General features: G+C 41.4%; 1 protein-coding gene across 1 annotated transcript in view; it reads right to left on the bottom strand.

Moving 5' to 3' along the window:
- ATAD2B (ATPase family AAA domain containing 2B) overlaps nt 1-27,964 on the bottom strand; it is a 180,933-nt gene that overhangs the window by 81,268 nt on the left and 71,701 nt on the right. The window contains 4 exon segments of the mRNA XM_043510164.1: nt 16,885-17,196; nt 23,324-23,414; nt 26,606-26,765; nt 27,147-27,235. Of these exon segments, the coding sequence (XP_043366099.1) occupies nt 16,885-17,196; nt 23,324-23,414; nt 26,606-26,765; nt 27,147-27,235 (652 nt within the window).

The following is a 27,964-nucleotide window of genomic DNA, read 5'->3' as shown; positions in this document are numbered from 1 at the left end:
ACGGCTGCTACTCTGAAACCTTACTGAAGTCAAGATATACCACATCTACCACTATTCTACATATTCTACATCTACCACTATTCACAAGACTAGTTACTCTGTCAAAGAAAGCTATTAGGTTGGTTTAACATGATTTGTTCTTGACAAATTCATGCTGACTGTTACTTATCTTATTATCTTCTAGATGTTTACAAATTGATAACTTAATTATTTGCTCCATTATCTTTCCAGGTACTGAAGTTAAGCTGACTGGTCTGTAATTCCCCAGGTTGTCCTTATTTCCCTTTTTATAGAAGGGTATTATTTGCCCTTCTCCAGTCCTCTGGAATCTCTCCTCTCTTCCATGACTTTTTGAAGATAATTGCTAAGGCCACAAGTTTGTCACAGAAGTCATGGATTGTGTTACTTTCCAGGACCTCTGTAGGGGCTGATGAGGCTGGCCTGGGGGTAGCCTGAGCAGCTCAGGCAGCCCCTAGGCTAACCACACTGGCTGCTGCTGGGGCAGTCCTTTGTCACTGCGCCTCCCTCCCCAAGCAGCAGCAGGAGTTTGGGGGTGGGAGGGGGCTCAGGGCTGGCGGTTGGGGCACAGGAAGGTGTCAGGGCTCTGGGCAGTGCTTAACTTGGGGGGGGAAACAGAAATGGTGACACACCTCAGCTCCTAGGCCAATGGGAACTGTGGAGCCAGCGCTGGTGGAGGAGGCAGCGCACAGAGCTGCCTGGCCATGCCTCTGCCTAGGAGCTGAGGGAAAGGGATGTCGCCACTTCCAGGGAGGCATGGAGCCAGGTAGGGAGCCTGCCAGCTCCGCCCCCACCCCAGCACCAGTGGGGGACCTGGGCTGTATACTGCAGCTCCCCCAAGTGCCCACAGCATGCCCCGGGCCACCCCCCATTGCACCACCCACCCCCCAAGATTTAATCAGGGGTATATAGCACAAGTAATGGACAGGTCACGGGCTGTGAATTTTTGTTTGACTTTTACTAAATATACCCATGACTAAAACATAGCCTTAATAATAGCTAATGACTTAGATATCTCCCCAGTCATCTCCTTGAGTATTCTAGGATGTATTTCACCAGGCCCTGGTGAGTTGAAGACATCTAACTTGCTAAGTAATTTTTCACTTGTTCATTTCCTATGATAGCCTCTGATCCTATCTCATTTTCACTGGCATCCACTATATTAAACGTCCAGTTGCTACTAACCTTTGCTAACCTTTTTGGGGAAAACAGAAACAAAAGTCATTTAGCACTTCTGCCATTTGCACATCAAAATGGATTTTGCTGCTTTTTATGCAGACTGCACTTAATATTCAATCTTTTCTTTGGCTTAACTGGATGACACTTGGTCTACACTAGCAACCTATGTCAATATAACTAAGTCACTCAGAAGAAAAATCCACATACTGTGACCACATATCTATTCAGGGGACACCATCATTGGGCCTAATCACATCAGCCACACTATCAGAGGCTCGTTCACCTCACATCTACCAATGTGATATATGCCATCATGTGCCAGCAATGCCCCCCCGCTATGTATATTGGCCAAACTGGACAGTCTCTATGTAAAAGAATAAATGGACACACATCAGACGTCAAGAATTATAACATTCAAAAACCAGTCAGTGAACACTTCAATCTCTCTGGTCACTCGATTACAGACCTAAAAGTGACAATTCTTCAACAAAAAAAACTTCAAAACAGACTCCAACAAGAGACTGCTGAATTGGAATTAATTTGCAAACTGGACAACATTAATTGAATAAAGACTGGGAGTGGATGGGTCATAAGATCCTAGCGGATCTTAAACATAAAAAAGAAGCTTACAAGAAGTGGAAGGTTGGACATATGACCAGGGAAGAGTATAAAAATATTGCTCGGGCATGTAGGAAAGATATCAGGAGGGCCAAATCGCACCTGGAGCTGCAGCTAGCAAGAGATGTCAAGAGTAACAAGAAGGGTTTCTTCAGGTATGTTGGCAACAAGAAGAAAGCCAAGGAAAGTGTGGGCCCCTTACTGAATGAGGGAGGCAAGCTAGTGACAGAGGATGTGGAAAAAGCTAATGTACTCAATGCTTTTTTTGCCTCTGTTTTCACTAACAAGGTCAGCTCCCAGACTGCTGTGCTGGGCAACACAAAATGGGGAAGAGATGGCCAGCCCTCTGTAGAGATAGAGGTGGTTAGGGACTATTTAGAAAAGCTGGACGTGCACAAGTCCATGGGGCCGGACGAATTGCATCCGAGAGTGCTGAGGGAATTGGCGGCTGTGATTGCAGAGCCCTTGGCCATTATCTTTGAAAACTCGTGGCGAACGGGGGAAGTCCCGGATGACTGGAAAAAGGCTAATGTAGTGCCCATCTTTAAAAAAGGGAAGAAGGAGGATCCTGGGAACTACAGACCGGTCAGCCTCACCTCAGTCCCTGGAAAAATCATGGAGCAGGTCCTCAAAGAATCAATCCTGAAGCACTTAGAGGAGAGGAAAGTGATCAGGAACAGTCAGCATGGATTCACCAAGGGAAGGTCATGCCTGACTAATCTAATCGCCTTTTATGATGAGATTACTGGTTCTGTGGATGAAGGGAAAGCAGTGGATGTATTGTTTCTTGACTTTAGCAAAGCTTTTGACACGGTCTCCCACAGCATTCTTGTCAGCAAGTTAAGGAAGTATGGGCTGGATGAATGCACTATAAGGTGGGTAGAAAGCTGGCTAGATTGTCGGGCTCAACGGGTAGTGATCAATGGCTCCATGTCTAGTTGGCAGCCGGTGTCAAGTGGAGTGCCCCAGGGGTCGGTCCTGGGGCCCGTTTTGTTCAATATCTTCATAAATGATCTGGAGGATGGTGTGGATTGCACTCTCAGCAAATTTGCGGATGATACTAAACTGGGAGGAGTGGTAGATACGCTGGAGGGGAGGGATAGGATACAGAAGGACCTAGACAAATTGGAGGATTGGGCCAAAAGAAATCTAATGAGGTTCAATAAGGATAAGTGCAGGGTCCTGCACTTAGGATGGAAGAATCCAATGCACCGCTACAGACTAGGGACCGAATGGCTCGGCAGCAGTTCTGCGGAAAAGGACCTAGGGGTGACAGTGGACGAGAAGCTGGATATGAGTCAGCAGTGTGCCCTTGTTGCCAAGAAGGCCAATGGCATTTTGGGATGTATAAGTAGGGGCATAGCGAGCAGATCGAGGGACGTGATCGTTCCCCTCTATTCGACACTGGTGAGGCCTCATCTGGAGTACTGTGTCCAGTTTTGGGCCCCACACTACAGGAAGGATGTGGATAAATTGGAAAGAGTACAACGAAGGGCAACGAAAATGATTAGGGGTCTAGAGCACATGACTTATGAGGAGAGGCTGAGGGAGCTGGGATTGTTTAGTCTGCAGAAGAGAAGAATGAGGGGGGATTTGATAGCTGCTTTCAACTACCTGAAAGGGGGTTTCAAAGAGGATGGCTCTAGACTGTTCTCAATGGTAGCAGATGACAGAACGAGGAGTAATGGTCTCAAGTTGCAATGGGGGAGGTTTAGATTGGATATTAGGAAAAACTTTTTCACTAAGAGGGTGGTGAAACACTGGAATGCGTTACCTAGGGAGGTGGTAGAATCTCCTTCCTTAGAGGTTTTTAAGGTCAGGCTTGACAAAGCCCTGGCTGGGATGATTTAACTGGGACTTGGTCCTGCTTTGAGCAGGGGGTTGGACTAGATGACCTTCTGGGGTCCCTTCCAACCCTGATATTCTATGATTCTATGATTCTATGATTACACGAAGTAAAACTATTTCCCCCACTCCTGTTCCTCACACATTCTTGTCAACTGCTGTAAATGGCCCACCTTGATTATCACTACGAAAGGAATTCTCTTCCTCTCCTACTGGTAATAGCTCACCTTACCTGATCACTCTCATTACAGTGTGTATGGTAACATCCATTGTTTCATGTTCTCTGTGTATATAAAATCTCCCCACTGTATTTTCCACTGCATGCATCCGATGAAGTGAGCTGTAGCTCATGAAAGCTTATGCTCAAATAAATTTGTTAGTCTCTAAGGTGCCACAAGTACTCCTTTTCTTTCTGCGAATACAGACTAACAGCTGCTACTCTGAAACCAGTTAAACTGACCTAATTCCCGGTGCAGACAGTGCTATGTCAACAGGAGGGCTTCTCCTGTCAACATAGCTACCACCTCTCAGGGGGATGGATCACCTACACTGATGGAAGAAGCCCTCCTGTTGGCATAGGTAGTGTGTTCGCTGAAGCAGCACAGCAGCATCGGTACAGGTGAGCCATTGAAGCTTAAGTGTAGATAAGCCCTAAGAAGAGGGTAAACAAAATCAGGGGTGAATGAAATTTCAAAAGAAACTTAGGTTCTCACACATTCAAAGATGAAATCCCTACAAAGAACCTTTAATCAACTTATCCAAAATGCATTTAAAACTACTAACAGCAACATATATCAGAAAAATTGCTTCTTCGGACAGGATAAAAAAAAATGTTGCATTATACATCAAGGATAATATACACTTGTTCTGAGGTCCAGGAGATGGTGAGAAGCAGAACAATTGAAAGTTTCTGGGTAAAGATAAAAGGAGTGAAAAATTAACAGTGATGTCATGGTATGGGTATACCACAGACCACCAAATCAAGAAGGGGAGGTGGATGAGACATTTCTACGACAAACAACAGAAATACCCAAAAAAAAAAAAGAAGACTTGGTACTAATGGGGAACATTACCCAGACATCTGCTGGCAAAACACAAAACGTCCAATAAGTTCTTGCAACGTATTGGGGATAACTTTCTGAAACAAAAAGTGGAGGAAGAAACTAGTGGGATAGCCATTGTGTAGACTTCATTCTGACCAACAGGGAAGAATTGGTTACGAATCTGAAGGTGGAAAGCAATTTGGGTGAAAGTGATCATGAAATGCCAGATTTCATGATTCTAAGTAAAGGAAGGAATGAGAGCAACAGAATAAGGACAATGGACTTCAAAAAAGCAGACTCTAACAAACTCAGAGAATTAGTAGGTAAGGTTCCATGAGACAAAATCTAACGGGGAAAAAAGGTGGTCAGCCGAGCACAATGAGACCATGTTAAAGGCAAAACTGCAAACCATCCCAAAGCAAAAGAAAGACAGGAAGAATAGTAAGATACCAATATGGCTCCATCAGGAGCTCTTAAATGACCTGTAAATCAAAAAGGAATCCTACAAAAAGTGGAAATATGGACAAAGTGCTACAGCGGAGTACAAAAGAATAGCATTAGAATGAAGGGACAAATTCAGAATGGCTAAGGCACATCATGAGTTATAACTTGTGAGGGACGTAAGACAAGAAAATGATGTTCTTCAAATACATTAGGAACAAGAGACTGACAAAGGAGAGCACAGGTCCTGCATTTAGTGGGCAAAGAGCTAATTGATTACATTAAAGAAACAAAATGTTTAATGCCTATTTTGCTACAATGGTTAATAGTATGTTAGAAAACTGTGTAATGAATTGTTAGATAAATTATATATACACATTATTATAAGACTTTAAATGAATCTGTGCATTTTGAACACGACTCTGCTGATGCATCATTTCAGAAATTAACTGAAACAGCTTCACGGTGTGTAAACCATGAAACCTGATTTGCGTGGCTTAGTTGTAAAATCTTTGGTCTGTGCAAATAGGGTAAAGCAGAGTGTCTCCCAACCAACAAGACAAGCCAAAAATCCCAAACAAAAACAGACCAACAACAGGTTTCAGAGTAGCAGCCGTGTTAGTCTGTATTCGCAAAAAGAAAAGGAGTACTTGTGGCACCTTAGAGACTAACAAATTTATTAGAGCATAAGCTTCCGTGAGCACAGCTCTGTAGCTCACGAAAGCTTATGCTCCAATAAATTTGTTAGACCAACAACAAGGATAACTACTGCAAGATATGTTTCAGAGTAGCAGCTATGTTAGTCTGTATCTGCAAAAAGAAAAGGAGGACTTGCAGCACCTTAGAGACTAACAAATTTATTTGAGCATAAGCTTTCGTGAGCTACAGCTCACCTCATTGGATGCATTCAGTGGAAAATACAGTGGGGAGATTTATATACACTGAGAACATGAAACAATGGGTGTTACCATACACATTGTAACTAGAGTGATAAGGTAAGGTGAGCTATTACCAGCAGAAGAAGGGAGGGGGGGCCTTTTGTAGTGATAATGAAGGTGGGCCATTTCCAGCAGTTGACAAGAACATCTGAGGAATAGCATGGGGGGGGGGGGGAGAAAAGAGAGAGAGAAGGGAGAACAAACATAGGGAAATAGTTTTACTTTGTGTAATGACACATCCACTCCCAGTCTTTATTCAAGCCGAAGTTAACTGTATCCAGTTTGCAAATAAATTCCAATTCAGCAATCTCTCGTTGGAGTCTGTTTTTGAAGTTTTTTTGTTGAAGAATTGCCACTTTTAGGTCTGTAATCAAGTGACCAAAGAGAGTGAAGTGTTCTCCGACTGGTTTTTGAATGTTTTAATTCTTGACATCTGATTTGTGTCCATTTATTTTTACATAGAGACTTTCCGGTTTGGCCAATGTACATGGCAGAGGAGCATTGCTGGCACATGATGGCATATATCACATTGGTAGATGTGCAGGTGAACAAGCCTCTGATAGTGTGGCTGATGTGATTAGGCCCTATGATGGTGTCTCCTGAATAGGTATGTGGACAGAGTTGGCATTGGGCTTTGTTGCAACGATAGGTTCCTGGGTTAGTGGTTCTGTTGTGTGGTTGCTGTTGTGTATTTGCTTCAGGTTGGGGGGCTGTCTGTAAGTAAGGACTGGCCTGTCTCCCAAGATCTGTGAGAGTGATGGGTCGTCCCATCCTTGATGCATTGGAGAGGTTTTAGTGGGGAGCTGAAGGTGATGGCCTTCTGTTATTTTCTTTGCTGGGCCTGTCCTGTAGTAGGTAACTTCTGGGTACTCTTCTGGCTCTGTCAATTCTTCAACAAAAAAACTTCAAAAAAAACAGACTCCAACGAGAGACTGCTGAATTGGAATTAATTTGCAAACTGGATATAATTAACTTTGGCTTGAATAAAGACTGGGAGTGGATGTGTCATTACTCAAAGTAAAACTATTTCCCCATGTTTATTCCCACCTGGAATGGGAATGCTGGAAATGGCCCACCTTAAGCATCATTGCAAAAGGTTTTTTTTTTCCTCTCCTGCTGGTAATAGCTCACCTTACTTGATCACTCTAGTTACAGTGTGTATGGTAACACCCATTGTTTCATGTTCTCTGTGTATAGAAATCTCCCCACTGTATTTTCCTCTGAACGCATCGGATGAAGTCAGCTGTAGCTCACGAAAGCTTATGCTCAAATAAATTTGTTAGTCTAAGGTGCCACAAGTCCTCCTTTTCTTTTTATTGTAAGATAAGAACTGAATAGAACCAACTGAATTGAAAGCAGAGAATGGATGACAGAAGTGGACAGATGAAAGCAAGTTTTAGCAGGATAAACAAAAATCTATTAGTTTAGGTTAGTTATTGTGATTTATGCATGATAATGTTTTCATAAGGTAGGTACACAGACGAGGCAACTTGGTAAACTGAGTCTGCACAAAGTTATAGAACAAGGGATAAAAGACAGGTGCTTAAAAACAAGAGTAGAGAAGACACAGAAAAAGAAAACAGTGAAGACCAGAAATTTGGAAAGAGTCACCCTGTTCCTAGGGGAGGAAACTTGATCAATTAACTTTCTTGCCTTATATTTTTCTGCCTGTATATGTAATGTATAGGTAATAATAGTGCTGTCCTAAAATATACAAAATAAAGGTTAAGAGAAACTGTTTAAGCCTAAATTGAAGTGGATCTTGGTTTTCATCCAATAGTGACCAGATACTCAACTTCAATGGTGAAGGAACACAGCCCAAAATAGGGAAAAATAGGTTAAAGAATGTTTAGATATGTTTGATGTATTCAAGTTGACAAGGCCTGATGAAATTCATCCTAGGGTAATTAAGGAACTAGCTAAACTCAGAACCATTGGCAATTATCGTCAAGAACTCAATGAAGGACAGATGTCCCAGCAACTGGTGAAGGGACCACAGTACCCATCTTTTAAAAGGGGAACAAAGAACACACAGGGGATTACAGACCAGTCAACCTAACTTTCATACCTGAAGAGATACTGCAACAAACTATTAATCAATTTGTAAGCACCTAGAAGATACTAGAGTTAGGAGTAGCCAGCATGGATCTGCAAGAACAAATCTTGCCAAAGCAACCTAATTTCCTTCTTTGACAGGGTTACTGGCCTAGTGGATGGAGTAAAGCAGTAGACATGATATATCTTGATTTTAGGGTATGTCTACACTGCAACTACACACCTGTGGCTGGCCCATCAGCTGACTCAGGCTCATAGGCTCAGGTTATTGGGCTGTTAAATTGCAGTGTAGATGTTGAGGCTCAGGCTGAAGCCTGACACCCCACAAGGGTCAATTGTAAGACACAGGAGGTAACTGTCCCACTCTGCTCTGCACTAGTTAGACCTCAGCTGGAGTTCTGTGTCCAATTCTGGGTGCCACACTTTTGGGAAAGATATGGACAAATTAGAGACAATCCAGAGGAGAACAGCAACATGGTAAATGGTTTAGAAAACCTGATCGCTCAGGAAAGATTTAAAAATTGGCAGGTTTAGTCTTGAGAAAAGAAAACTGAGGAGATACCTGATAACAGTCTTCAAATATATAAAAGAGAATGGCGTTATAAAAGAGAACGGTGATTAATTGTTCTCCATGTCCCGAAGAAGTAGTAATCAGCTTCATCTGCAGCAAGGAAGATTTAGGTTAGATATTAGGAAAAACTTTCTAATTATAAGGGTACTTACACTCTGGAACAGGCTGCTGAGGGAGTGTGCGGAATTCCCATCACTGGATGTTTTTAAGAACATGCTCAACGAACACCTGTCCAGGATGGTCTAGGTTCACTTGGTCCTGCTTCAGTGCAGGATGCTGGACTTGGTAACTGCTTGAGGTCTCTACCAGCCCAACTTTTCTATGATTCTATCTGTTTATGACTAATACTCAAGCTCAATGAAAACTTCCAAACTCTCTTTAGTAAAAATAAGGAGAGATCAGTAGGAAGGAAAACAAAGAAATATATAGACCATTTAGCCAGTAAGCATAAAAGAGTCTTTAGAACAAACTTTTTGTCATTGACTGTTTGGAAAGTGCCAAAACCAGAGCAAAAGCAACAGCACACAGACTTCGAAAAAACATGACAAAAAGAGCAATTCTTTTCTCGTAACAGTATCAATAATAAATGGGTTCTAAGTGGCTATTTCCTGGAGGTTAACAACTGGGTTTGTTAAGGAAGCTCTGGAGAAGAACTTAAGTAATTCAAGCCAGAGACTGCTCTAAAGTAGGGAACTAGAAGTCAGAACTCCAGTATTCATGGCTCCGTCACTCACTTGCTTTGTGCAAGTCATTACTTCTCTGCATCTTGGTTTATCCATATCCATTCATAAAGTGTAAATATATTACCATGAGCCTTTTCAGATTCTGTACGAACACTAAAAAGTACTAAGCGTATGTTAAAATAAGCAAACAATAAGGGCTGAAATTCTCAACTACTCCTGCCAGTAACTAACTTTCAAGAAATGACCTGGGTCATTGCTTAAACATAACTAAGGGCCCAACCAGGTACTGCCACAGATACTTCATTGCAGCCTGGACTCACCCCTTCACCAACAATGGGAAGTGTGACTGGAGAGCTCTACCTCTTACCAGTACATCCCTTCCCAGACAGCAGGGACTCAACACCAGGGCCAGGAGCTGCTAGAGTTACTTTGACATAGTCTTATCCCATCCCCTCAATAGTAATCTCATTCGCAAACACAAATTCATCTACTCTCTCTCTCTTCCAGACATGCCTCCTTCTATCCAAACTAAAATCTCAGCCTGTTTCTCTGACATTTCCTTGTGGATATCAGGTCAGCTCAAATTCAACATAGCTTCAACAGAAATCTTAATCTTCCCTCACTTAAACCGTCCCCATCCCTTCTAAATTACTGTGGACAGTAACACCATACTCTCCATCATTCAGGCCCATAACCTGGATTCATCTTTGACCCATGACCTCTCTAGATCCTCACATCCTGTGTGTTTAAAACTTGCAGGTTCTTGCTACACAGCATGTAGCTTGCTAAGACATGGCCTATCCTATACATGCAGACAGCTAAAATTCTTGTGCAGGTTCTCATCATCTTGTGTCTCGGTTACTGCAACATCCTTTTCTCTTGCCTTGACAAATGCAACTACACACATCCATTCAAAATGCTGCTTCCCCCACTCACAGCCATTCAAAATCCTGCTGCAAACATCATTTTCCTAGCCTGTCATTTTGACCGTATCACCTTTTTCTTTGAATCCTTCCACTGGCTCCGCTTTCTCAAACGTATAAAAAAAAAATTACTCACCTTCTGTAACTACTATTCTTCTATGCGTGTTGCTCATATCCACTCCAATGTAGGTGTGCACTTTCCCCAAGCACCACCGCTGGAAAGCTCTTCCTCCAGTGGTATCCGTCAGGTCGGCTCTGGTGCCTCTTGGGGTCGTACGCTGATATAAAGGATCCCACCAACCAGCAGCCCCCCTAACAGCTAACTCTGACAGAGTGGGGCAGAGGGGGTTGGAATGGACATAAGCAACACATCTCAAACAACAACAGTTAGGGATGGTTAGTACCATTTTTTCTTCAAGTGCTTGCTCATGTCCATTCCAACGTTGGTGACTCCCAAGCAGTTGTGCACGTGGAAGGTTCAGAGTTTATTGGCACACTGATTGTAATACTGCTGGGCCAAATCCAGCATAATTTCTAGCCTGTTGAGTGATGGCACAGTGAGATGTGAAAGTATGAAACGATGACCACTTCGCCGTTCTACAAATGTCCTGCATAGGAACTTGTGTCACGAATGCTGCCAAAGATGCTTGGGCCCTTGTGGAACATGCTGTCAGAGCAGGAACCTTTGACAGATCGTAGCACATACGGATACAGGAAATTCTCTGGGCTGAGACTGGGAGACCTTTCACCACCCTGCATGCAATGGCCATGAATAATTGAGTAGATTTCCAAAATGATTTAGTCCTTTCTACATAGGCGGCTAGTGCACATTTGACTTCCAGTAAGTGGAGCCTCTGATCCTCTCTGTTGGCATATGGTTTTGGATAGAAGACCGGTAGTAACATATCCTGGTTACTATGGAACTGTGAAACCACCTTTGGAAGGAAGGCTGGATGCGGAAGCAATTGGACCTTCTCCTTGAAGAATACCATGTAAAGTGGTTCTAAAGTGAGAGCCCGGATCTCCGAGACCCTTCTTGCAGAAAGAATAGCCATCATGAAGACCACCACTGCAGGATAGGAAGAGCAGAGAGCACATTGCCAATGGTTCAAATGGCGGTGCTGTCAGTCTTGACAATACGAGGTTGAAATTCCAGGGAGGGATTGGTTGCCATACCTGAGGGTACGATCTCTCAATACCCTTAAGAAACTAACTACAGATGGAGTTGAAAACACAGAATGGTCATTCACCCATGCGTGAAAAGCCAAGATTGCAGCCAGATGGACCCTAATAGATGACACAGTTAGCCCATGTTGTTTCAGGGGGAATAAATAGTCTAGAATGAATGGTACTGTTGATTGTGTAGGTGAGATACTACTGTGTAAACCACATCAAGAACCTTTTCCACTTTGCCAGGTAAATGGCTCTAGTGAAGGGTTTTCTGCTTCCTAAAAGCATCTCATGAACTGCAGAACGTTAGCTCTGTGGGGTTCAGCCATGAAGATTCCAGGCTGTGAGGGGCTTGAGGTTCGGATGATGCAGACGGCCGTGGTCCTGGGAAATCAGGTCTGGAAACGGAGGTAGACAGATTAGTGTTTACACCAAGAGGTCTAGGAATGTGGTGAAACAAGTGCTGGTGGGGTCAAGTCGGGACTATCAGAATGACTCGTGCTTGGTCCCTTCTGATCCTCAGCAAACTTTGTGTACGAGAGGAATGAGAGAAAAGGCATAAAAGAGATGACCCATCCAAGGAAGGAGGAATCTGCGAGAGACCCAGGGCTCTGATCCAGGAAGGAACATAACTGAAGATACTTCCTGTTGTGCTTCATTGCAAACAGACCTATCTGGAGGTTACCCACTTCTGGAAAAAGGCTTTCACAACATATGGATGGATGGACCGCTTGTGGTTGGAGAACGACCTGCTGATCTGATCCGCTAGCTCATTGTGTGATTCTAGCAGATAGGAGGCCTCGAGGAGGATCGAGGGGTCTATGCAGAATTCCCACAAGCAAAGTGCTTCCTGGTACAGGTGAAAGGAGCACACTCCTCCCTGCCCAGTGATATAAAACATCACTGTTGTGTAGTTTGTGAAAACTGACACGTACTTGCCCTCCATATGGGGTTGGAATGCCTGGCAGGCCCAGCAAACCACCCTGAGATCCCTGGCATTGATGTGCAACAAGAGCTCTTCCAGAGACCAGAGGCCCTGAGTTCTGAAGGACCTCCATATGTATACTCCCCCCAGCCCATTGGTGAAGTGTTTGTGAAAAGAGACACTAATGGTTGGGGTCTTGAGAATGGGACTCCTACATACACTGCCAGCAGATACAGCCACCAATGGAGGGATGTAATCACTGATAGGGGAACTGCGATGACTGTGTCTAAGTGGTGTCAGCTTGGTGAGTATACATATGCCACCCACCCCGGAGGGGTCTGAACCTAAGTCTTGCATGCTGCATCACATAGTTGCATGATGTCATGTGGCCCAAGAGCTTCAAGCGGTTCCCTGCTGTGGTAATGGGTTGATTTCTGAGACTCTATAAGCATCCCTATTAATTGGAACTATGCTTCTGGGATGAAGGCTGTGACTCAGTTCAAGCCAGAGATCGCCCCAATGAATTCTATCCTTTGAACCCAGGAGAGAGTAGGCTTTTCTCACATTTATTAACAGACCTAAATCCTGGAAAGTTGACTGTATTAACTTTACATTGGACTCCACCTTGACCTTGGTCTGACCTCTGATCAACCAGTCATTGAAGTAAGAGTAGACGGGAATCCTGTCTCCTCAGGAAGGCTGCGATAACTGCCATGCACTTTGTGAACATCCAAGTAGCTGCTGACAGGCCAAGTGGGAGCACTGCAAATTGGTAGCGCACTTGGTTCACGATGAACCTGAGGAACTTTCTGTATCCCTGAAAGATTGAGATATGGAAGTAAGCATCCTTTAAATTGAGGGCAGCACACCAATCCCCCAGTTCCAGGGAGGGGATGATGGAAACCAAGGAGACCATGCGGAACTTTAGCTTCTTCATGAAACTACTGACCTTTCGCAGGTCTGAAATCGGTCTGAGATTGCTGTTGGCTTTCAAAATTAGGAAATAATGGGAATAGAACCCCCAGCTCCTTAACTTTGGTGAAGCCTCCCCTGTAGATCCCACCCTTGGGAGTGACTGCATCTCTTGGGCTCAAAAGGGTCCCTAAATAGAGATGGGGAGGTGGACAACTAAACTGAAGGGTGTAGCCCAGTGCTATCGTGTGTAGCACCTAGAAACAGGTAATATGGGCTCACACCCGATAGAAATGGGATAAATGGTCCACAAAAACTAGGGAAGTTGGATCCCAGTTTTGTCCTTGTACGTCATCCTTGAGTGTCCGATCAAAAGGGCTGCTTAGAACCCGCAGAGTGTCGGTGGGGGGGGAGGGAGGGAAGGCAGGTGCGGACCAGGATTGGGGCAGAAGCCTTCTCCTAAAGCCTCTGCTCCTCCTCCTATTGTAATCTTACCAGGTGGGCGGTGGGAAGAAACGAGGAACCGGCTGAGGGTTATCATCACGTTTCCTCGAGGGTGCCAATGTATAAAGCCGTAAGGACTTCAGACTGGCTCCTTTAGGCTGTGCAGCTTGGAGTCTCTCTGTTCAGAAAAGAGTGACATACCCTCGAAAGGAAGGTCCTCTGATGATCGTTGAACCTCATGCTATAGATCCAATGATTGAAGCCCAGAGCTTTGCATTGCCACCACTGAAGCCATGGATCGAGCTGCAGAGTCCATGGCATCTAAGGCTGCTTGCAGGCATGCCCTTGCCACAGATTTGCCTTCCTCCACGAGAGCTGCAAATTCTCACCTGGACTCCTGTGGTAGTAACTCCTTCAATTTCTACACAGAGTCCCAGAGCTTGAAATCATACCCGCTCAGAAACACTTGCTGATTTGCAATCCTGAGCTGAAGGCCACACGTTGAATAGATCTTTTTGCCAAAGAGGTCTAATTTGTTGGCATCCTTGGCCTTGGTACCTGCTGACTCAGTCATTCCTGCTCATTGGCTGCTGACACAGCCAAAGATTGTAGTAGATGTGTATAAAGGAATTCGCACCTCTTAGCTGAGATAAATTATTTCTTTTCCATTTCCTTTGCCATTAGCTGGAGAGATCCTAGGGTCTGCCATAATGCCTCGATGGGGTCCATAATAGCATTGTTTAGTGACAATGCCACTCTTGAAGAGCCTGTTACTGCTAGAATGCCCACCAGAGCATGGGAGGACGCCCTGATCTCCTCTACATGGATACCCAGGTTTTGAGCTACTCTCTTGAGGAGCACTTGATGCGCCTTGTAATCGTCCTGGGATGGTGTTATGTCTGCTCCTGCGACAGCTTCATCTTGAGAGGAGGACACTTGTACTGGCAGATACTGTTCTTCACCCATGGCACCAGACAGGTCTCGTGGTGTCTTGTGTTGATATTTGGCACCAGTCTTGGTACCGGAGCCTGGATTCTGCTCCAAGAGAAGTGGTGCTCTGGACTCTGACACCAGAGTATGACCTTCTGGAATGTGACCCTTGCATCAGAGGAAAAGCCCAGGGGTTCCAGAAAGGCCATTATACTGGTATCTGCCACTATCCTGGTAGCCAGGCCATGAGTGGGATGCCTTGGCTCAGGTCTATGGTTGGGTAATGCCAGCTGGAGTGACAGCGCCTGCTCCTGAGAGAAATGTATGACACCGCAACCCAGTCAGTTTCTGAAGATTTCCTTCCTGGAGACCAGGGTGGAGCGGTGCCGACCAGTGCCAGCAAACAGTGCCAGGAGGGAGGAGATTGGGGCTGGGCCATCATGGCCCATTTCCCCTTTGAAGGCACTTGATGCCTTTGGTGCCATGGCAGCCGGTGCTGCTGCTGCTGACAGCTCCGGTACGGCTGGGAATGGTGGTACCGGTAGAGAAAGTAAATCTCTTGCTGCCTGAAATGCCTCTGGCATTGATGGTACCACCTATGTAATGGAGCTCCAGTGGCTCTCCTGTGGTGGAGAATTCATCAGTGCCAGAGTCAATGGTACGCATTCCCCGGCCAGAGTCAATGAAAAATTGTTAAAGACACAGAGTGGCCTGACACAGGTTGCACTCTACTAGTATCTCTGTGCTCAGGGTTGGGGGAAATCTACCTCTATTGGACTTTTTCTGCTTCTTTCTTGGCACCAGTGATGGAGAGCAGTGCCAAAGTCCCTCACTGGAGCACTTTTCTTTGGCACTGGGGATGACCGACCGGGGATGAAGAATGGTGCTTAGTTTCCTGAAGAGTACATGGGGCACTCCTTACTGAGGCTGAAGTACTCAGTGCCAAGTCTGAGTGACCCAGCTCCGAGGGAGGTTGAAATGCTGTCTCCATGAGGATAAATCTGAAGATGCGGGGCCTGAATTCTTTGCAGATTTTGCAGTGCTCCTACACATGAGCTTCCCCCAAGCACTGAAGGTAGCTGGAACGGAGGTCACTCACAGGCATAGGCTTGTGGCAAGAAGGCTTGTGGAGACCAAGGCATACCCTGCTACTGGGCAGGGATTAACACTGCTGAGCGGGGTTCACTAACCTATTTATCTAACAACTGAAACTTAACTACTAAGAATAAAAGATAACTATATACAACGAGGTTAGAAAGTCCACATGAGGAGTGCTTGTGAACACAAAGATGAGGCAGTTGCAGCAACTATCACGGACAGTAAAAAGGAACTGAGGAGGCTGTGGGTTGGCAGGTGCCTTTACACAGGCACTATGAGCGCGCAACTCCAAGGGGCACCAGAGCCGACCCAATGGATACCACTGAAGGAAAAATTTTCTGGGGTGGTGCATAGGGTGAGCACACATCTACATTGCAAGGGTCATAAGCAAGCACTTGAAGAAAATCAAGCTATTTTTCTTCACTTTCCAGGCCCTTCATGATTTATCCCCCAATTTACCCATTATCTCCCATTTGCTAACAAAATGTCAAATCTCACCTCCAATCAGCCCATGATGCCAATCTCCATCAACCACTTGCTAAGTTTTCAAACAAGCACTACCATGCGATCTCCCAGGCTGCCCCTCATGCTTGGGAGAAGCTCCTCAAACATCAGCTAAGCTACTTCATGATCCTTATTCAAATCCCTCCTTACAACTCTCTTTTGCCATGATGCCCACAAAAAAAACTGGACAACAAGCCACTGCTGGGTCCATACCACTCCCCATCACACTGACCAACAGTGTTCCATTGTCTGTCTCCATCTCTTGTAAGGTCTTCGAGGCAGGGATCATCTTTTTGTACTGCGTTTTTACAACACCTTGCACAATGAGGTTCTGGCTCTTGACTGGGGCTTCTAGACACTACAGCAGTACATTAATAAAATATAATTAATTGTAATAATAATTGTATGTCCAAGTAAAATATGCAAATCAAAGTCAGTTCTGGCATAAGCTGGTGCAAACTTGATTCAGTACGTTTCAGGCTAGGAGTAGGACAAGGATGCCAGAAGAAAAGCTACCTGAAATTTTTCCAACCTAGAACAGAACAGTTAGGAGCAAAAAAATAAAAATAAAAACAAAAACTAAGTACCTTCTCTTTTGTCACCTTGACTAAATTCAGCATGGGGAAATACTTTGTGTAAAACCGCCAGGAGGTTATTGAAGGTTCTTTCCAGCAGCGGCCTTATGACAAGGGATAGTGCATGTCCTGAAGACATCACGGCACGTTGGGAAGCAGGCACAATATTCTGCATTGCATGGTAAAAATCTTGTGCGCTGAGAACTATTGAAGAAACGTCAAGCTGCAGTTTCTGACTGCTCGCGTAAATCTGAGGATAGCGCCGTCGCAACGCAATCAAGGCAGCCTCAGTGCAAAGTGCTTTTATGTCAGCTCCACAGTACCCTAGTGTACAAAAAACAAACAAACATATGTTCCATGAAGCATCAGCATTTTGCACATGTACAAATAAGCCTGAAGCTAGAAGAGCAGCCAGTTGCACTTCATTGTCATAGACTCTTTCACACTGCATCCAGTGAACAGGTACTGTTCCAGTGCAAATTAACCCAGGGACTGTTACAGCTTAAGCAGCAAAATGTTAAACCCTTATTAAAAACCAATGATACTATTATCTGGACTACTCTCAGAGAGACCACTAGAAAAAAAAAGATGTGGATAGCCTATGAAGAAAGGCAAATGCAAATACAAAATAGCATCCACTGGTATTCCTATACAGCAATGTGATATGGCAAGAAATTAATATGTCAATATCAATATTTTCCACTATTTGATTATAGAATGTACTGTAGCTCCCCCCCAGTTTTGTGTCATCTCTATTCCTTTTCTTCTTTATAGTCTTTGTTTAATACACAAATGTATCAGTTGCAACTGCAATTATGTGAAACAGAATTGTAAAAAGTTACAGGGAAGCCTATGTACAAAATGAAAACTTATTTTGTGATTATTTTTTTTAAATGAGCAAATGGTCCAGATGAATTTTAGGAACAAAGTACATATATCCACAAAGCATCTGAAAAAATTGAGGATATTAAGGAAAAAAACTTAATAAGAGCATATAAGTAGACAGGAAAATTCCCTCACCGAATTCATTCTTCATAGCTGCTAGAAGAAACTAAGGTTTTACTCTCAAGCACAACACTCTCTCTCTCTGTCTTTTTAATTTTATAACTCTAATTGTATGGAGAAAGATGGCAGAGTCTACTATGCTGTTGTAGGGTTTTTTATTCATTCTATTTTCTGTTTAGAACCTATAATTGCTTATCATCATTATTTAGCATACATACAACTGTATTATACAGGCCTAAAACTTTTAAATAGTCTTTTGTGGTACTAATTGACAGTTTTGCTGCTTTCAGGATTAAAAATTGGATTTCTGATACCGGTATGCTTCTATTCTTCATAATAACAGACATATATATTCTGGTGCATTTTGTTTCACCTCTGCTGAACATGCTGTAGAACAGAATACTAATTACAAGATTATTCTCTTATAGAGGTTTTTAACCCAGCATACAGAATGATACGATTAGCAGGGATATAGTTATTAAATTCTACTCATTTTTAAAGATGTTTATAGAATCTATTCACGATTTTTAAAAAAGTTGACCAGGAATCCTTTAAATTGTTATCTTGAACATTTTTTAGACATCTTTTTAGAAAAAAATTCATGGTTTTTCTGCTCCTCTCTATGTTAAGGAGGGTCTTCTGGCAGGCACAAAACCCCACCACTGAAGTTGTTTATGCCTGCCTTCCTGCCTTGTTCCTCTCTTACTGTGCACAACCTGCCCTGACTTTGTTTCAGCTTTACTAGTACCTCTGGTAAACACCCCTTTACAAGGCCTGCACCACCAACAAAAAAATAAACATGACAATACAAAGTGTGGACAAATCCACAAAGTAAACAAACGGGGGATGACTAAATTTCTCCCCCTTTTCTAATTTTTTAGACATAGTAATTTTAAGGGTTACTAGTAATAAAAGTAGGTAAAAAAAATTTAAGATGAAAATGTGGTTTTAAACTGATGGTGTCCCATTAAATTCTATAGGACTTTTCCATAAAGATTTGAATGTGAGTCAAAGTATGTGAGCCCAAGTATGTGATTATAGTCAGAACATTACCATAAATATTGGATTCCACCGACAACTTTTTTGAATAAACCTCTTCCATTTTGGAAAAATGGCTAGTAAAATGGTAAAAAGTTATAACTGTGTAAATAATCACAATAGTTGAGTGCCAGGTTAAATGAAAAAATATCCTGAATTTCACATTAATAAGCCATAGCTCAAGTGAAATCAAACAGATTAGACACAAGCAGTCTTATTGTCCCTCATTTTGTTAGAGGATAAATCTTTTGTTGTTTTTTTAAAACAATTAACTAATTACAGGTGGCTTCTGATTAGAATTCATTGTTCAGGTACTAAGGCCCCAGTTTCACAATTAAATCCTTGTGGACAGACCGAAACACGTGGCAATTTATTTCAGGTGCAGGGCATTTAATTCTACTGGATAAGTTAGAATTTGCATTGTACTTTAAATGCTGCTTTGCCTTTTTAACTTTGTGTATTATTTTACTAGTTCACAATGGTCCATTTCTTGATAGAATAGCACAATAGACTGAACAAACAAGTTTGGGGAAAACTAAATCAAAGTTGTCAAGTTCAAACATGCATTAGCGTTATATTGCTCCTCTAAACTCCCTTTTATCTTAAAAATCCAGTTTAAGCATCTGACACAAATTAAGACTCAGCAAATTTAAAGCTATGTCCTTTCCAATTCTTCTATTAATAATGTTAGAATTCTTGTTACAAACAGTCTTTTTAATCACAACTTGTACATCTCCATGGAATTGCAAAATTAGGAAATAGCAGCCTATGGCCTATTTTGAAAATTAAATTCTCAGGTGATCAGACATACAATTAGTCTCCAGTTCTATTTCCCTATTTCTCAAGAGCAACTGCATTTGAAGAGTAATAATTCGTCTTTTACTGAAAGATTCTCTTGTGCATACTTGTATATTCATTTGAGTGACTGACAAGACAACTGCAAGAAAATATCTTGTAGAACATTATAGGTTTTTTAGTATTAAGAAGCAAATACATACCATGCCTAGAAGATGCAAGAACATAAGTAAGTTGTCAAGGCTGAATATGAAGCATGGTTTTTCACTCTAACCTTGCAGGAACTCATTTTATCCCCAATTGTCACTGTAGTAATAAAACTAAATTTTAATGCATTTCCTTCTGCTTTTTAAAAATCAAAGAGACAATTCTGAATTTGGGGTGGGCATAATGCAATGCTTTCTTTGTGATAGAACAAAACTAAAGTAGTCCATTCTGTGCTACCTACCACCACCAGATTGTGCCAAACAGACTTGTGCTTTTAAAAAAAAAAAAAAAAAAAAAATTCAGTGAGTAGCACAGTAAGGAAGCAGGCTCCCATACAGCCTACTATAAAACATGCACCAGACTTTTACAGAAACTAGCTAGTCATCTTTCCTGTTTTTTCTCTTGGGAACTGATTTCTCGACAAACTCTCTCCTCTCCCAAGCCCTCCCCCAAAATCAATTGTAACTATTTCTACAACAAGAAAAAAGTAGGATCTTCTTGTCAAATTAGATCAAGATTTTGGCCTAACATCATTGTAAGAGCATCATGGTCCAATTCTGTGGTACACTGCACGGGAAGCATGCCAGCACAGAACTCAGTATGAGGTTGAAGTGAAAGATACCACCATAGCTTTCTCACAACAGTGTGGTGAAAAAACCCAAGCAGTCATCTCTCTTCATCACTGTATTAAGACGGGAGAGAAAGAACCAATTGGTAACAAATTACCTCTTTTTCTTGTAAGTTGCTTAATTATGATAATGAACATGAAACAGAATATTTCTAAGAAATGTCTTGACTCAGTGATGCTGTTCTTTAAAATCCTTGTTTAATATTATTTTAATGGCCTACCTAGGTTTTGAAAGGCTTTACCTGATTAACAGAGACGGTGGATAGAAGAGTTCACAGCTTTGCTGTTACTAATATGGTTTGCTTTCTAAAAGGTTGAGTTAACAAGGTAACTGAGTACCCATTTACCTAAAATATTCAAAACAAAAATATGTACAAGAAATGGGCACAAGTCACAAACTTTACGCGCCCATCTCTCACACACACTTATCTGCAGAAAGACCATACGTTTTTCCTGTGCTCATGGCTTTTTCAGCTTCCCATCTTGTGGCCACTTTGGGAATTTAAAATTTCCACTAAGGCTCCAAAGGTCTGGTCTTTTACATCACTTCAGCGCTCCCCCTGAACTGCTGCATCCTATTAATCTCACATGCATCCCATGGTTTAATATTGCAGTTCTCAAACCACTTGAAGTTTTTTCAACTATTTAACAAACCCAGACACAAAAATCTCCAAATGGCACACGTCATTTCTAAGACATCAACTCATGAAATCCATGGCAGTTGTGACAAAAATCCAGCCTTATCAAACAACCTGCTATTGCCCTACAAGTCCTGGTTGTATTTGTCTTATTTTTTTAATAATTAAATAAGCCCAGTCATTTTTAAAAAAAAGTTGTGTGGGAGGTATACATCAACAAGCAAGCTATCCACTCTCATGAGTACTTCTCAGTAGAGGTCAGTTATATTTGCAGCATTTCAGTAGTTTTCTTCATTAAGATTCAGGTATTTGTAGGTGTTGCCAAGTTCGCTAAACAGGGTAAAGGTAAAATCATGCTGTACCAAAAGCCTGTTGACTCTAGACTGGGTGGTGGTGGTTCGTTTTTTTTTTTTTTTTTTGGTTTGTTTTTTAAACTTTGTCCACTCAAGGGGAACATGAGCAGACTAATAGCTACTGCATTGGTGCGAAAAGGGGACCAAGAGGCAGGTTTGCATGGCTCCAAAGAATCTGGAAAGCCTGAATAAAAGGTTAGATGTTTGAGACATCATGAACAAAAACGATGAGGCAATCTCAGGGCAAGTGAAACAAGCTAGCCTTCGAGTTCTGACTGGTGGAGACACTTTTTATGGTTGACACAAGGTTCTGATCTTGGAAATGCTGGAAGACATTAAAGGTCCAAGATACAGAAAGGAGAAACGCAAGTGCACAATATTAGAATGGTGCAAGAACCAGTGACACCAGATTCTGGGGATATTTCTTATTCCGGAAAATTAACAAATTTTCCCCCAGAACCAACTGGTTTTACTTCAGCACCAGGAATGTCTTGGAGTAAAACCTACAAAAGGCTGTCCTTGTAGTCTGAACATCTTAAAATACGCAATTGTATTCTCACGGTGGACAGAAATATGGTGAACTTTCAAAGGACCAAAACTGGATTTTATCCCAGATAACCCCCCTCTCCCATTAAGTGGCACCAGGCCTTTGAAAAAGTCAAGCAGAGTTTACATTAAATGGGTTTGGCACATGCTGTCTTATACCCGGCAAAGCTTAAATTGGAGTTTGCTGGATAGTTATATTTTCTCCTCACCAGAAGATGTTGAGGTCTTTGTGGATCAAAAGCGGAGGGATGCTGCTTCGAAGATGGTTGTCCCTGTGGATGAAGAGGATAATTCGGATGTACAGTAGCTGACTGAATGGACTGATGCTCAATTTAAAGTTCTTATTTCTTTGATGATGGAGCCCAATGAACAGTTATCTGAGATTATCCTTGTTCTGAGAACTTCAATGCTTGCCCAAGCAGATGGTTGACAAAGGATGTATCTTTATATGACAAATTGTTGTGAGGAGGTTGTGGTGTGTATTTTAAGGTTATTCCCCGTTAAAAATCTCACTACATGAATATGTTTTTATTTCTGTCCTGCTTTTAAGCAGCTGGCTTGAACAACCATCCTCCCATTCAGTACAGCAGGTCTTTTGAGTGTTCCAACGGTATATTTAAGATATTCATGGCGCTTGAGTCTATAGAACAGAAAGTTTTTTGCCCTGTGCCTGCCACATGGGTATATTATGCACTAGTAGACTCTGGGGGATAAATCTTAGTTTTAGGACCAGTGGCTAGTTTGTGAGTCTTTGTCTGAAGAGAGCATGGCAGAGATTCAGTAAAAACTACTGAAATTTATTTTTGTCCACATAAGGCAGGAAAACTGTGCCAACCAATCTCATCTGTAAAGTTTTGAAAGGAATCTTTACCTAAAGATTCTGCTTCCCATGTGCTTTTATTTTTCTCAGCACTAATCCTACAAAAAGGACATTGGAGATTATTTCACGAAAACATTATCTACTGAATTATTACCTTCAAACTATTATTGAGTATTTATTCTGTATATTAATCCCTCTGATACAATCATGCCTGATTTTTCTGATTACAAATAAGGGTTGTAGAAAGTATAAAAGTTTCAATAAAAATAAAATTTAAAAATAAATTTAAAAAAACAAAGCATCTGACGCATGTTCAGAACTTCAGAAGCAAGTGTTCAACATACTTTACAAGCTTTAAGAAAAGGTTTTTATAGAAAGAAGAGGCATCTAAAAGTGATAACACCAATATGGTACCACTCACCAACACATTTTTCAGCTAGCTCCCCCAAGAAAGGATCTGACAGTTTGGGGTTCCAGTCCCTGGTATGAATTTGTAAAATGTGCTTTCTTGCCTGATAAAGAAGTAAGTATTTCAGCATTAGTAAGCAAAATCAGTAGTCAACAATAAATCAACAGATTTCAAGCAAGCACTTAGGTCACATATTCAAGAGGAGTCACTAATTATCTTAATTGTGTCAACACAATGTCATAAGAACACATAGAAGGGTACAACACAAATTCTCAGGAGGAAAGGAAAAGTTTTATGGCATAGGAAATACCCGTATGTGCTGACTCGTTTAGTGACGACCAATATACTTCCAATTAAGATTTTCTGCCATTATAAAACGCCTCAGTACTTAATCTTTTACAATATGCGACAGGGTCAGGCCAGATGACTACAGGAGTGATAGAAGGCAGATATATTAGCCCCAGGTTAAGTAGGACCCTTTTCCCTGGGTAAGGTAACAGGGAAGGTTCCAGAACAATCAGGCACTTTCTGGAAACTATTAAGGCAGACAGGCTGATTACAACACCTGCAGCCAATCAAGAAGCTGCTAGAATCAATTAAGGCAGGCTAATCAGGGCACCTGGGTTTAAAAAGGAGCTCACTTCAGTTTGTGGCGTGCATGTGAGGAGTTGGGAGCAAGAGGCGCAAGAAGCTGAGAGTGAGAAGGCATACTACTAGAAGATTGAGATATACAAGCAATATCTGATATCAGGAGGAAGGTTCTGAGGCGAGAAAAATCTGCCAATAAGTGAAGGACCCAGCAAGGCAGAGGAGGAACTTTGTCACAAAAGATAGATTATTACAGAAAAATTCCATGAGTATTACACTAAACCAATCTAATAGACTCAAACTTGATTTTAACAGCCTACACATTAAATCCAATATCAAAGATATATTAATGCAACATGTGGTTGAGAATATAAAATACTCAAACTAAGAAGCATAAAAATATATTCACACTGCAATTACAACAACTCCTATTTTGTACATATGCAATTTTCGTTATGATGCAGACAGCTAAGTGTATTGCTTCATTTGAGAGAGAGAGAGAGAGAGAGAGAGAGAGAGAGAGAGAGAGAGAGAGAGAGAGAGATTATTATATATATATAAAAAATCATAGCACTCAGAAGCCTCAATATGGATTGGGGCTTCACTGGGATAGGCATTGTATAAACCCATACAAACATGAAGTCCTTTCGCCACACAGCTTACAGTGTAATGTGATCAAATTACAACTACAGTGGAAACCCTTCTGAATTTCCTGGAGTGTGTGTTTAAATTCACAGCTATAATGTTGCATAAATGTCAATTTTTTTTATACATTTCCTTTTTAAAAAAGATAAGCGCTGATACACAAACACAATATTTATTTATTTCACTATTCAATATTCTTACATTCCTGACTTGCAGAACTTCAATATATCCGTAGGCCTGGAGGTTTGCAGCTAGGGTTACTGAAATGACTTTAAAGTAATTTGCAAACAACAAAATGGTTTTCTGTACTTTAACATGTGACGGATGCCCCCACTAACTAGGTGAATAGGAGCTTTCAAAACTTAATTCACCAGTGCTTACCTTTTTTTACTCTTGAGTCACCAAAAGTCATGAGTCACCAGCTCCACTATGAAGCCCCTCACTCAGAGCAGAACTACCAAACAGCTTCAGTGGAGAATGAAGCCAGCCCAAAGAAGGATCAGTTAAGGTCTCCAATTTTTCCACTTCTAAAAATACATTGCATGGTTTTGGAAAAGTGGGGCATGGGGCTTTATCCTGTCCCTTTTCTGGGTCAACTCCCCACTTCAGTGAGATTACAATAGCTATGATGTCACAGCACAGAACACACTGACTAGGGCAATGATTCTCAACTTCTGGGGGTATTCCGAGGTCTTCCAGGGATACAACTCATCTAGATAGTTGTCTAGTTTTACATCAGGCTACATAAAAAGCACTAGCAAAGTCAGTACAAACTCAAATTTCACATGACTTGTTTTATATATTATACACTAAAATGTAAGTACAATATTTATATTCCAGTTGATTTTATAATTATATAGTAAAATGAGAAAGTAAACAATTTCAGTAAGTGTGCTGTGACACTTTTGTATTTTTATGTCTGATTTTATAAGCAAGTAGTTTTTAAGTGAGATGAAACTTGTGGATACGCAAGAAAATCAGACTCCTGAAAGGGGTACAATAGTCTGGAAAGGTTGAGAGCCACTGGACAAGGCCACTGCAACAGACTATGAGCTGGCAAAACAGACTTCAAGAGACCTAAAAAGAAAAAAGGGGAGGTGGCTAGCAGTTTTTGCACAGAGGAATCCTCTTTGTTTAGCTAGTGGGCATTTCTATTTTTCCAATTTGATTCTATTTGGAAACTGTGTCTTAGAATCGTTTAGTAAAATATTAAACACTTGTGTGTAAGAGCCCCAGAGGAGCAACAGAGACAGTTTTAAAAATCCCTCACTACTAGCAAACTGTAACACAATTACTTGCTCTTGCAGATTTCAAGAATTCTGAGCTTTGCATCCAGTTCCATGCTACTTCTGTCAAAATGGACGAAACCATAACCATAATAGAATCATAAAGTTAGTCAAGTGTTAATATTTGCACAGTTCTTTGAAGATATATAACACTGTGCAAATTGCTATGCATTATCAACTTGCTAAATTCTCAAAATGTTTTATTTTGTGATGAAATTTCTCATGTTTACTCTCAGATGAAAGTTGACACTTCCAGTGAGGAGCCTGAGATAGAGGAAGATTTGTACTTTGTTGCTATGGTTTGCCTGGAGACAGTCTTCTGCAAACCTGAGACAACAGGAAAGAGGGTCTACTCAGTCTGCTGTTATAGATTGTTTTGGAGAAATGTCAACAAATTTAGCTGAGCTGTTTGAGTTGTGAGAGTAAAGGAAAAAAATACGTATGTCCTATCTGAGAGCCATTAAAATGCCTTTTTTTGCTTGAATGATTTTTAAAACATTTTTAAAACTTTAAATGTACTATAATCTTAGTTTTTCGAAGAGGGTAAGTGCCTTTGAGATGTCTAAGAATTCTAGTTTCCAAATTAAAAATAAATAATAAAAAACCACACTTAAAAAAATTTAAAAAAAGAAGGACTAGCAATGGACAAATTATTACCATTTTGAAAACATACCAAATGCTATTTGATAGAGATCTGTATTGAATATGTGGATCTTCAGAGATACCAACTTACTTCACTCTAGAAATTTTTACATTATCCCTTTGTAATATTTACCTTTTGATCAGGCAAGTTGAAAAGAAATTCCCTGTCAAAACGACCAGGTCTCCTGAGTGCAGGGTCTATAGATTCAAGTCTGTTTGTAGCACCAATTACGACAATTTCTCCTCTATTATCCAGTCCATCCATGAGGGCAAGTAGAGTAGACACTATAGAGCTAGAAGAAAGTTTTCAAAAACAATTTTTTGTAAACATTATCAAGGTCTCCTACTTAACAGACAGCCCTGATGGCCTATTAAGTTATGCCAGCCTTCCTAGGCTGCCCTATGGGTCATAGCATTATCCAGTATTGCTGCTGACAGGGTTTGCAAGGTGGTCTTGAAAAGGCATTGCATGGGCAGGGGTAATCACTCCTTAGTCATAAAACGAGCTTTTAGTGACCCTTTACACCATATTGGCTCTTTCACCTGGTGTAAAAGTGTCAGAGAAGAGGCAAGGATCTAACCCAAGAAATAATCCAAATGAAGCTTTTAAAAAAGCTACTTTAAATTTATCAAAATAAAAACATAATTCGCAGTAGTATATTAAAAACCATTACCTGTGAATCTGGTCTTGTCTACTAGAACGAACTGGAGCCAAACCATCTATTTCATCAAAGAAGATTATAGAGGGTCTCATCAAGTATGCCTGGTGTATAGAAACAGGAATGGATATTAGCTGTTAATTCAAATTTCTTCTGCAATGGAGTAAAAAAAATTCTCTTCACTAGATCCTGGTATCAATTCCACAGGCTGTACATTAAAAGCTTGCACTGGGATGCTTTTTCAAACCCAGTCCCGAGAATAAATCTGAAGTTTAACAACTAAGTTGTAATATTAAAACAAAGCAAAAAAAGTTAGACTGTATTTTCCTTTACCTAAGGAAGATGGCACCAGTGCCATAGTTTTCATGCATTCTCGAACAATCCCAAACAGGGTGGCACTGATTCATAATGTGAGAATCCTGTCTTTAGACGACTGAATTCTCAATGCCTGGAGCAATGCAGATCACATTTTTTAATTGTTTTAAATGTTTATTTTTGATTTTTTTTTTGTTTTTTAGAATATAAAATTCCAGTAAATACCCGTAACAAAGAAAAAGGTATAATACGGAGGTAAAATATCAGAACAATGAAATCAAGGGACAAAGAAGCACAGGAGAAAAAAAATGGTATTGTGGGATTAAACTACATTCTTGTAAAACAAGAATATGACCCCCAGATACATTCATAACTTGTGATATACATTTCTTCCACTCATACAAAGCTGTTTTTGTTAATGTTGTAACCCATTTTCTTATGCTGGATTCTAAGCCTCAATTCCAGTATCTCAATTACTCTTACAATCATAATATTTATTTAACCTATACTAGACACTC

Source organism: Dermochelys coriacea, chromosome 3 (assembly GCF_009764565.3).
Source record: "Dermochelys coriacea isolate rDerCor1 chromosome 3, rDerCor1.pri.v4, whole genome shotgun sequence".
Lineage (NCBI taxonomy): Eukaryota > Metazoa > Chordata > Testudines > Dermochelyidae > Dermochelys > Dermochelys coriacea.
The sequence above is the reverse complement of the archived record's forward strand: the minus strand, read 5'-3'. Positions and strand labels throughout refer to the sequence as shown.